The sequence below is a fragment of the Lissotriton helveticus genome, chromosome 9 (assembly GCF_964261635.1).
Source record: "Lissotriton helveticus chromosome 9, aLisHel1.1, whole genome shotgun sequence".
Lineage (NCBI taxonomy): Eukaryota > Metazoa > Chordata > Amphibia > Caudata > Salamandridae > Lissotriton > Lissotriton helveticus.
This window is the reverse complement of record NC_136070.1, coordinates 327,712,407-327,724,757: the sequence shown is the minus strand read 5'-3', so window position 1 is coordinate 327,724,757 and position 12,351 is coordinate 327,712,407. Positions and strand designations below refer to the sequence as shown.

At 49.5% G+C, this 12,351-nt stretch overlaps 1 protein-coding gene across 2 annotated transcripts in view; it reads right to left on the bottom strand.

Annotated features, from left to right (window-relative positions):
* Window positions 1-12,351, bottom strand: part of ZC3H14 (zinc finger CCCH-type containing 14) — a 319,723-nt gene that overhangs the window by 125,806 nt on the left and 181,566 nt on the right. For both annotated transcript variants that reach the window (XM_078660018.1, XM_078660019.1), the window contains exon 10: window positions 25-99. In XM_078660018.1, the coding sequence (XP_078516144.1) occupies window positions 25-99 (75 nt within the window). The remainder of the gene's footprint in view (window positions 1-24; window positions 100-12,351) is intronic.

The window sequence follows — 12,351 nt, the reverse complement described above, 5'->3', positions numbered from 1 at the left end:
ACATTCAACCAAATTAGCACAAACCTCGATTCATGCTTGAAGACTCCCCGGCGGGATCGGGCCGAAGTCGGGAAAACAGCTCCTGCCTCTGGTGAGTTCCTAAGTAAAACAAATGGGTAAACACCACTATTAGTAGTATATCGCCATTACAGAAACGTTACAGAAATAAACGCTTGTGTCTGAAATGCGAGGCAAGCCGAATGAACCTCGAGGACTGGCAGCACGCCAGTGACGTGCAAGGCTTCGGGGGGTTTGTGACGTCATCCAGGCTCAAGGTGAGCATTGGTCATGCTTTGTTCGGGGGGTTTGTGACGTCATCCAGGCTCAAGGTGAGCATTGGTCATGCTTTGTTCGGGCGCAGCCCGATGCCAAGGAGGTAACAAAGGACCCCGACTGAGATAACCTTTCAAGCAGTTACAACAGGAGCCAAGGCTGGCCCCCCAGCGACATCTTCCGATTTATTAACAACATTTTAGATCCCATTTACTGAAAACAAGCGAGACACGAGGGAAAATCAGAGAGAGCTTTGAAATAGACAGCATGTACAACAGAAAGGACTGCACACAGGAAATCAGAAGGGCAAATGAGACATTGCAGACTCTCCTCTACTATTTAGTAGAGCCACTTGCCACTACTGTTACTTGGAGCGGAAAACAAAACCTTTCATTAAGAGACTTCACACATTCGAGGAGGACAAACGTTTTTAAAAAAAAAACATTTCGTTTCCTGGTTATTTGATACGCAGCACACAAAAACATGCAAGGTTTTTGTTTCTCTAGTGTAAAATACAACAATGTACAAACTGGTTTATGAAATAGTTGTGTTGATTGTTCACGACCCTTTGCGTTTTGTGTTGGATTGTCATAAAGTAAAGTGCAAAACCGCATTATACAAACAGCACATTTTTGCCGACCCTCAGCACTACAAATGTACATGTTACTAATGCCCAATGCAATGGTACTCTATATACTGCCCTAGGAAGGATGGAAGGCTGCTCTGGCCCTGCCAGAATCAAAATTATGACCTGAAGATTACAGCTGATGTCACTTAAGAGTATTTAACCCAACGAACCATCTTGCGCGTGTGCGTATACACATATAAATGTAGGTTATGGCAGTGAAAATAAATGTGGCCCAAAAACACGTTATTTAAAGTAAACGTACTAATAAGGGTGTTTGCACATTTATTACTCGAGTGGAAATATCAAGCTTGAGGTTATTACCACAGAAAAGCAAAACTCCTACCACTCACGAGGTCTCATCATGTGAGTTTATCAAACCACACAAATGTAACCCCTTACATCGTGGTTTTGACTAAGTAACTTTTGTTAAAACAGGTTCAGATTCCAAAAATAACATGACATAAGCCATTTATGCAGATGCCCAGAGCATACATTGGTGAAGGAAGGAAGGGGCATCATGACTCACTAAAGACTGCCTCACGAGTCATTGACCCTCTACACACTCATCCATGGTAATCAATAACATATTGCACTCTACGCATATTATACATACTTAAGCTCTGTAAACATGCAACTCCTGGCAGGCTACTCTCGAAGTGACAGTCCAGTTGGAGAACGGAATTTCCAGCACATAAGAACTCTCACCACGAGGCCAGGTTGATCGGTGACAATCTCAAACAACAACATAAGAAATGCATAAAACCTAATACATCCCCTTTTCCCAATAAACAGAAAAATAACAAATCAACAACAAAAAATATGGGAGCAAAACAAAAATATGTATAGTCAAGACAGAATGACATTTCGAAATTTTTCATGTGCAAACAGTCTTTGTGCCAAACAAGTTTCCTCCTGATCCGCATTTTCTTATTGTCCATCTTCTCAGCACCGGGACTGTTCCCAGAAATCTTCCTTTCACACTCCTGATCCAACCAGCTTTAGCGCATTGAACAATGTGACTTTCCTTGTGTTCTACTTTTTATCATCCAACCACACACAGTTCCCCCCAACTTTTTTCACTTCCTTGGGACTCGACCATCTTGAACACCCTGTTTTTACATTTCCGGCTTGCAGCACTCTTACCCAGTCACCCACCACAAACGTATGTGCCTTGTTCCTTAATTTGTCATTGAGTCTCAGTGCATATTTTTTCTGATAACTAGCCACCCTCAAGTTCAGCCTTTTCGACAACCTTTGTACTCAAACTTCTCATCCACGCAGGTGTCCCCTTGGTGCATGCTTGTCTGCTTTGCAGCAGGAAGAAAGGTGTATGTAGGTGGTGTATTCATGTAATTCCACTTTGACTGCTCTTTTGCAATTTTATTTTTATTTTATTTAAAAGGTTTTATATAGCGCTGGCTCCACCCGGGGGTATCAGAGCGCTTTACATTGGAATGACAATAGTACATGGAATACAAAACTGTGGTGTCCAAAAGAAGCATTCAGACATGACGGACTTTGAGAAACACGTTGAGTAATATAGCATGACTTAATAAAAATTGCAAAGTAGCAGCAATTTACAAAACAACACGTGAATAGAGTAATTACAAATTATTACACAGAATAAAGGAGGTAGACTCATTTTTGTGAATAAGGAAGGGTTGTGCGATCGAGAGAAAGGGGGGAGGGGAAGTGTTCGGAAAGGGGTGGTAGGGTGGAAGAAAAGGTGAAGATGGGTAGGGAAGGTGTTGAATAGGTGGGGTCGACACAGGAGGAGTGAAGAGAGGGGGACGACAGGGTTTCAAGAAGGGGGAGAGTATAACAGGTATGGTCATGGAAAGGATTAAGAACCCCAATATTTGTTGAGCAGGTGCATTTTCAGGTATTTTTTTAAACTGACGTATGAAGGGTTAAGTCAGATCTTTAGGGAGGGCATTCCAGATGCTGGGAGCCTTACCAGAGAAGGAGCGAGATTGCGCGGCTTTCTTTTTTAACAGAGGGCGGACGAGGAGGAGAGAGTTGGTTCTTCTCATCGGTCTGGCACTGCCCGCTTTATGAGTTTGTTTGAGAGGTAGAGTGGGGTCTTTTGATGAAGGGCTTTGTACATAATGCAGGCTATTTTATAGGAGGATCTGCCTTCAATACGAAGCCATTTAAGGGTCTTAAGAGCAGGCGAGATGTGGTCAGAGCGTTTGAAGCCAGTTGTAAGCCTGGCCGCTAGCTTGAGAACAGATTTGAGGGGGGCAAGGTGGACTTTGGGAGATCCGGAGAGTAGGGCGTTGCCATAGCCAATTTTCGAGAGGACTAGAGATTGGACAACCGATTTGAAATCTTCCGGTGGAATGAAAGGTTTGATTTTTTGGAGATGTTGAAGCGTGAAAAGTGCTCCTTTTGCTGAATTTTAAGGTCTCGGCCTGCGAAAGACTGCGCACATGCGCAGTCTCGCTGGCGAGACTTAATGGGGTAGAGTGAACATCACTAGCGAAGTTAAGCCCCGCCCCGCTTCTCCATTGGCTGGCCTCCTAAACAGTGGCCAGCCATTGGAGAAGAGGTCCTAGTTAAGTTCTTTTTTGATCTAGGCCCGTCCTTTTCAGATTGGGGGGCGTGTTTTTTTACTTTGTTTCTAGGCTGTAAACAAAAGTCAAAAACACGCCCCCAGTCTGAAAAGGACAGGGCTTACAGACAAAAGGCTGTGTCATGGTCGAGCGCTCCGTCAAAAATGCCTGAGATTTCTTTGGTAAAATCAGGGACTTTGTGACATTCTCATACCCCTAAGCGGGTGCCCACCCCGCCGGGGGCTTTGTATTTAATTTTTAAAAAAAAGGAAAAAACGAGCCCAAGCCGGCGCCCGTGCCTGATGGTGGGCGGGGCCGGCCGAGACAAGAGAGGAGCCTCGCGGGCTCCATTTCCGCTTCGCCCGGACTTTGCGACATTCTCATACCCCTAGCGGGTGCCCACCTCGCCAGGGGCTTTGTATTTAATTTTTTTTAAAAGGAAAACAGGAGCCCAAGCCGGCGCCCGCGCCTGACGGTGGGCGGGGCCGGCCAAGACAAGAGAGGAGCCTTGCGGGCTCCATTTCCGCTTCCCCCGGAACAACCCATCCCTCCACCCTCCAGCCCAGAGGCCGTGTCCGAGCTCCCCCAGGACGAGCTCCGGGCCATGCTGACCAGCGCGCCCAGTTGTAACCGGGGCTCCAGGGACGGCACCTTCGAGCTGGCGTCCCGAGTCCCTGTGCGACGAGCTGGGCTGGCAGCTGAGCGAGGAGCAGCAGCTGGAGAGGGACCCACGGCTCCCCTGCTACGTCTGGAACAGCCTGATGATCGCTTTCCACATGCCGGGCAGGAGCGAGGTGCTGAGGGTCGAGCGAGGCCGGCTGCGGGCCGGGCTGGAGGCCTGCCCACCGCTGCTCCCCCACAGGCCGCTGGTGTGCAGCGCATGGGAGCCCGCCAGGGACAAGGCGCCCCCGAAGGTGGCCAAGGCGGGTGAGTAGAAGTGATCGTCTGTCGAGGTCTGGACCCGTGCCCTCACCTGCCCTGGCCCCTCCCTCTGCTCGAGGGTTATGAACACAGGCGTCAGGGCCCAATGGCTGTAGGACCTCGAATCAACGCCTAGTCTGTAGACACCTCTTGTGTCTCCTACAGCTGTGCACACCAACCCTCGCTCACCGTCCAGCCCCTGCAGATCCCCCCCTCCTTACTGCCACCCCTCAGCCCTCTCCCTCACCCTGTCCACCCCCACAGTCCGGTCCCTCACCACCTTCCGTCCAGCCCTCTCCCTCACCATGTCCATCTCCTAGAGTCCTCTCGCTCACTCACCCTCCAGCCCTCTCCATCCCTCCCCTCACATGCTGGCTGCACTCCCGGTCCCTAGGGTCTGCCCTCATTTACTGTCCATGCTCCCGGCATACACACCCCCATCGTCCGGTCCCTGCATACCGCCCTCCATTCACTGTCCACACCTGATAGCTTTTCCCTCTCCACCAACCCTCGCACACCGTCCAGCCCCTGCAGATCTCCCCCTTCTCACTGCCGCCCCGTAGCCCTCTCCCTCACCCTGTCCACCCCCACAATCCGCTCCCTCACCACCCCCCGTCCAGCCCCCTCCTGTGTGTGGCTGTGTGTGTGTGTGTGTGGGTGTGTGTGTGTGGGTGTGTGTGTGTGTGGGTGTGTGTGTGTGGGTGTGTGTGTGTGTGTGCGGCTGTGTGTGGCTGTGTGTGGCTGTGTGCGGCTGTGGCTGTGTGTGTGTGTGGCTGTGTGTGTGGCTGTGTGTGTGGCTGTGTGTGTGTGGCTGTGTGTGTGTGGCTGTGTGTGTGTGGCTGTGTGTGTGTGGCTGTGTGTGTGTGGCTGTGTGTGTGTGGCTGTGTGTGTGTGTGTGAGGCTGTGTGTGTGTGTGTGTGAGGCTGTGTGTGTGGCTGTGTGTGTGTGTGGCTGTGTGTGTGGCTGTGTGTGTGTGTGGCTGTGTGTGTGTGACCTGAAGATTACAGCTGATGTCACTTAAGAGTATTTAACCCAACGAACCATCTTGCGCGTGTGCGTATACACATATAAATGTAGGTTATGGCAGTGAAAATAAATGTGGCCCAAAAACACGTTATTTAAAGTAAACGTACTAATAAGGGTGTTTGCACATTTATTACTCGAGTGGAAATATCAAGCTTGAGGTTATTACCACAGAAAAGCAAAACTCCTACCACTCACGAGGTCTCATCATGTGAGTTTATCAAACCACACAAATGTAACCCCTTACATCGTGGTTTTGACTAAGTAACTTTTGTTAAAACAGGTTCAGATTCCAAAAATAACATGACATAAGCCATTTATGCAGATGCCCAGAGCATACATTGGTGAAGGAAGGAAGGGGCATCATGACTCACTAAAGACTGCCTCACGAGTCATTGACCCTCTACACACTCATCCATGGTAATCAATAACATATTGCACTCTACGCATATTATACATACTTAAGCTCTGTAAACATGCAACTCCTGGCAGGCTACTCTCGAAGTGACAGTCCAGTTGGAGAACGGAATTTCCAGCACATAAGAACTCTCACCACGAGGCCAGGTTGATCGGTGACAATCTCAAACAACAACATAAGAAATGCATAAAACCTAATACATCCCCTTTTCCCAATAAACAGAAAAATAACAAATCAACAACAAAAAATATGGGAGCAAAACAAAAATATGTATAGTCAAGACAGAATGACATTTCGAAATTTTTCATGTGCAAACAGTCTTTGTGCCAAACAAGTTTCCTCCTGATCCGCATTTTCTTATTGTCCATCTTCTCAGCACCGGGACTGTTCCCAGAAATCTTCCTTTCACACTCCTGATCCAACCAGCTTTAGCGCATTGAACAATGTGACTTTCCTTGTGTTCTACTTTTTATCATCCAACCACACACAGTTCCCCCCAACTTTTTTCACTTCCTTGGGACTCGACCATCTTGAACACCCTGTTTTTACATTTCCGGCTTGCAGCACTCTTACCCAGTCACCCACCACAAACGTATGTGCCTTGTTCCTTAATTTGTCATTGAGTCTCAGTGCATATTTTTTCTGATAACTAGCCACCCTCAAGTTCAGCCTTTTCGACAACCTTTGTACTCAAACTTCTCATCCACGCAGGTGTCCCCTTGGTGCATGCTTGTCTGCTTTGCAGCAGGAAGAAAGGTGTATGTAGGTGGTGTATTCATGTAATTCCACTTTGACTGCTCTTTTGCAATTTTATTTTTATTTTATTTAAAAGGTTTTATATAGCGCTGGCTCCACCCGGGGGTATCAGAGCGCTTTACATTGGAATGACAATAGTACATGGAATACAAAACTGTGGTGTCCAAAAGAAGCATTCAGACATGACGGACTTTGAGAAACACGTTGAGTAATATAGCATGACTTAATAAAAATTGCAAAGTAGCAGCAATTTACAAAACAACACGTGAATAGAGTAATTACAAATTATTACACAGAATAAAGGAGGTAGACTCATTTTTGTGAATAAGGAAGGGTTGTGCGATCGAGAGAAAGGGGGGAGGGGAAGTGTTCGGAAAGGGGTGGTAGGGTGGAAGAAAAGGTGAAGATGGGTAGGGAAGGTGTTGAATAGGTGGGGTCGACACAGGAGGAGTGAAGAGAGGGGGACGACAGGGTTTCAAGAAGGGGGAGAGTATAACAGGTATGGTCATGGAAAGGATTAAGAACCCCAATATTTGTTGAGCAGGTGCATTTTCAGGTATTTTTTTAAACTGACGTATGAAGGGTTAAGTCAGATCTTTAGGGAGGGCATTCCAGATGCTGGGAGCCTTACCAGAGAAGGAGCGAGATTGCGCGGCTTTCTTTTTTAACAGAGGGCGGACGAGGAGGAGAGAGTTGGTTCTTCTCATCGGTCTGGCACTGCCCGCTTTATGAGTTTGTTTGAGAGGTAGAGTGGGGTCTTTTGATGAAGGGCTTTGTACATAATGCAGGCTATTTTATAGGAGGATCTGCCTTCAATACGAAGCCATTTAAGGGTCTTAAGAGCAGGCGAGATGTGGTCAGAGCGTTTGAAGCCAGTTGTAAGCCTGGCCGCTAGCTTGAGAACAGATTTGAGGGGGGCAAGGTGGACTTTGGGAGATCCGGAGAGTAGGGCGTTGCCATAGCCAATTTTCGAGAGGACTAGAGATTGGACAACCGATTTGAAATCTTCCGGTGGAATGAAAGGTTTGATTTTTTGGAGATGTTGAAGCGTGAAAAGTGCTCCTTTTGCTGAATTTTAAGGTCTCGGCCTGCGAAAGACTGCGCACATGCGCAGTCTCGCTGGCGAGACTTAATGGGGTAGAGTGAACATCACTAGCGAAGTTAAGCCCCGCCCCGCTTCTCCATTGGCTGGCCTCCTAAACAGTGGCCAGCCATTGGAGAAGAGGTCCTAGTTAAGTTCTTTTTTGATCTAGGCCCGTCCTTTTCAGATTGGGGGGCGTGTTTTTTTACTTTGTTTCTAGGCTGTAAACAAAAGTCAAAAACACGCCCCCAGTCTGAAAAGGACAGGGCTTACAGACAAAAGGCTGTGTCATGGTCGAGCGCTCCGTCAAAAATGCCTGAGATTTCTTTGGTAAAATCAGGGACTTTGTGACATTCTCATACCCCTAAGCGGGTGCCCACCCCGCCGGGGGCTTTGTATTTAATTTTTAAAAAAAAGGAAAAAACGAGCCCAAGCCGGCGCCCGTGCCTGATGGTGGGCGGGGCCGGCCGAGACAAGAGAGGAGCCTCGCGGGCTCCATTTCCGCTTCGCCCGGACTTTGTGACATTCTCATACCCCTAGCGGGTGCCCACCTCGCCAGGGGCTTTGTATTTAATTTTTTTTAAAAGGAAAACAGGAGCCCAAGCCGGCGCCCGCGCCTGACGGTGGGCGGGGCCGGCCAAGACAAGAGAGGAGCCTTGCGGGCTCCATTTCCGCTTCCCCCGGAACAACCCATCCCTCCACCCTCCAGCCCAGAGGCCGTGTCCGAGCTCCCCCAGGACGAGCTCCGGGCCATGCTGACCAGCGCGCCCAGTTGTAACCGGGGCTCCAGGGACGGCACCTTCGAGCTGGCGTCCCGAGTCCCTGTGCGACGAGCTGGGCTGAGCGGGGAGCAGCAGCTGGAGAGGGACCCACGGCTCCCCTGCTACGTCTGGAACAGCCTGATGATCGCTTTCCACATGCCGGGCAGGAGCGAGGTGCTGAGGGTCGAGCGAGGCCGGCTGCGGGCCGGGCTGGAGGCCTGCCCACCGCTGCTCCCCCACAGGCCGCTGGTGTGCAGCGCATGGGAGCCCGCCAGGGACAAGGCGCCCCCGAAGGTGGCCAAGGCGGGTGAGTAGAAGTGATCGTCTGTCGAGGTCTGGACCCGTGCCCTCACCTGCCCTGGCCCCTCCCTCTGCTCGAGGGTTATGAACACAGGCGTCAGGGCCCAATGGCTGTAGGACCTCGAATCAACGCCTAGTCTGTAGACACCTCTTGTGTCTCCTACAGCTGTGCACACCAACCCTCGCTCACCGTCCAGCCCCTGCAGATCCCCCCCTCCTTACTGCCACCCCTCAGCCCTCTCCCTCACCCTGTCCACCCCCACAGTCCGGTCCCTCACCACCTTCCGTCCAGCCCTCTCCCTCACCATGTCCATCTCCTAGAGTCCTCTCGCTCACTCACCCTCCAGCCCTCTCCATCCCTCCCCTCACATGCTGGCTGCACTCCCGGTCCCTAGGGTCTGCCCTCATTTACTGTCCATGCTCCCGGCATACACACCCCCATCGTCCGGTCCCTGCATACCGCCCTCCATTCACTGTCCACACCTGATAGCTTTTCCCTCTCCACCAACCCTCGCACACCGTCCAGCCCCTGCAGATCTCCCCCTTCTCACTGCCGCCCCGTAGCCCTCTCCCTCACCCTGTCCACCCCCACAATCCGCTCCCTCACCACCCCCCGTCCAGCCCCCTCCTGTGTGTGGCTGTGTGTGTGTGTGTGTGGGTGTGTGTGTGTGGGTGTGTGTGTGTGTGTGTGTGGGTGTGTGTGGGTGTGTGTGTGTGGGTGTGTGGGTGTGTGTGTGTGTGTGTGCGGCTGTGTGTGGCTGTGTGTGGCTGTGTGCGGCTGTGGCTGTGTGTGTGTGTGGCTGTGTGTGTGGCTGTGTGTGTGGCTGTGTGTGTGTGGCTGTGTGTGTGTGGCTGTGTGTGTGTGGCTGTGTGTGTGTGGCTGTGTGTGTGTGGCTGTGTGTGTGTGGCTGTGTGTGTGTGTGTGAGGCTGTGTGTGTGTGTGTGTGAGGCTGTGTGTGTGTGGCTGTGTGTGTGTGGCTGTGTGTGTGGCTGTGTGTGTGTGTGGCTGTGTGTGTGTGTGGCTGTGTGTGTGTGTGGCTGTGTGTGTGTGTGGCTGTGTGTGTGGCTGTGTGTGTGGCTGTGTGTGTGTGTGTGGCTGTGTGTGTGTGTGTGGCTGTGTGTGTGTGTGTGGCTGTGTGTGTGTGTGTGTGGCTGTGTGTGTGTGTGTGGCTGTGTGGCTGTGTGTGTGTGTGTGTGTGGCTGTGTGTGTGTGTGTGTGTGTGTGTGTGTGTGTGTGTGTGGCTGTGTGGCTGTGTGGCTGTGTGTGTGTGTGTGTGGCTGTGTGTGTGTGTGGCTGTGTGTGTGTGTGTGTGGCTGTGTGTGTGTATGGCTGTGTGTGTGTGTGTATGGCTGTGTGTGTGTGTGTGTGTGTGGCTGTGTGTGTGTGGCTCTATGTGGGTGTGGGTCTGTGTGGGTGTGGGCCTGTGTGGGTGTGTGTGGAATTTGCAAGAGATTAAGCTATTGGCATTGTAAATGACAATGTCATTTATTTATCTGTTTTCAAAACCAACACAAAAATAAAAATGTTGTCATTTACAATGCCAATAGCTCAAACCTTTGCAAAGGCGAGACCGTTGCATTGTAAATGCTTGTTTACATGGGAATTGAGCGTTAACTTCCTGTCAATGGTGATGCCAAGGGATTTTACTGATTCGGATAAGGAGAGCGAACAGTTTAGGGCATTAAGGTCAGAGATCCATGTTTGGATGGGGAGTGGGTTGTTTTTAGGAGAGAAAAGAATTATCTCAGTTTTGTTTGGGTTGAATTTGAGATGATTTGAGTAGAACCAGGTTTGTATATTAGCCAGGGCGGTGTTAATGCGTAGGACATCTGTGTGGGATTTTATTTTATAGTACAGTTGGGTATCGTCGGCACACAGGTGATAGTTAATACCGGCTTGTTAAAGTATGAGGGTAAGGGGTTCCATAAATAAGTTGAATAGAGCAGGGGAGAGGATAGATCCTTGGGGGACACCAAGAGAGACAGGAGTGGGGCTGGAGAGGCAGTTTGGGATTTTGATTTGCTGAGTTCGGAGTTGGAAATAGTAGGTGAACCAGTTGAGGACAGTGCCATTAAGACCGAAACGAAGTTTAAGTGTATTGAGTAAGGTTAAATGGTTAACTGTATCGAATGCCGCAGAGAGGTCTAGGAGAATGAGTCGTCAGGTCTCACCATTATACAGGGCGTTGTGGACGTCATCAACTATATTTAGCAATGCAGTTTCAGTGCTGCAGGCTTTACGGAAGCCGGATTGTAGAGGGTCAAGTAGGTTGCAAGTGTCAATGTGTTTATCCAATTGATGAAAGGCACATTTTGCAAGGGCTTTTGAAAGAATGGGGAGGTTTGAGATGGGGCGGAGGTTATTAGGGTCGTTGGGGTCAGCCTTAGGGTTTTTAGAAATGGGCATGACCTGTCAGAGTTGGAGGGAGACAGGGACGCACCCCGAGGAAAGGGAGGAGTTGATGATTTTGGTCCAATAAGGGACAATGACGTGCTTAAGGTCTTGGACGATGGTAGACGGGAGGGGGTCTTTTGTGTGAGAGGACGGTTTTAATTTGGACAGGATGTTAAAGACTTCTAGTTCGGAAACGGAGTGGAAATTCTGCCAGGAGGCATTATTTTTTAGCTGTATTTTGTCAGGGTAGGTTTCTTGAGGGGTTATTGAAAGTTGGTGTGGGCGAGGCAGGGGGCAGAATCAGGGGGGAGGGTGTTGGAGTAGTAACAAGGGTATACTGGGGGTTGGGAGGGATCTGAGTTAAAATTAAGGATTGGTCAATTATGGCAATTTTTTCAGAGAAAAATTTAGCAATTTCTTCACATTTGTTGGTGGAGGCCGTCAAGTGGAGGGGGGGCGGGGGAGGTTTGGTTTCTAACAATGTTGAACAGTTCTCTGGGTCTATTTTTGGCATGGGCAAGTTGTGAACAAAAGAAGGATGCCTTTTCAAAGAAAATGTGTTTCTTGTAAGTAGATCTAGCGGTACGAAGGATGACGAGATTGGAGGGGGAATGGTGTTGTCTCCAAGTTCTTTCAGCCAGTCTGAGAGCACCTCTTTTATTGTTGAGGTCTGAGTTAAACCATGATTTGGAAGGGATATTTTTGGGAGTTTTTAGTTTGGGTGGTGCCAGTTGATCTAAACCCTCGGAGACAGTTTTATTATAGTGCTCAGTGAGCTCATTTGCATTAAGAGAGGGAGGGGTGCAACTAAGTTGAGCTTGGAGTTGGCCTCCAGTACACCAGGGGGGATAAGATTAAGGTTTCTGGTAGACATTTTGGTTTTGTTGTTTTTAGGTGGGGGGCGGGGCTAAGAGGGAGAGCAAGAACAGTATGAGGTGGTGGTCAGACCAATCGACAGGGATGATGTTGGATAGGGATGCCAAATCATTGTTTGCAGTGATGGCATTAATAGTAGCCCGGTTAGAGTGGGTTGGGGGATGGCAGAGTTGTTTGAGGTCATTAATCTCAAGAAGGTTATTGAGAAGTTTGATATTAGGGTCCTCGTGCACGTTCCAGTGAAGGTTTAAGTCTCCTAGGAAGAGATTTTTAGAGCTAGAAAGTGACAATTGAGTAAGAAGGTCAGATAGTTCCTCAGCGAAGAGGTTCACCCGGAGGGTGAGAGATGTTGTGTAGATGTATT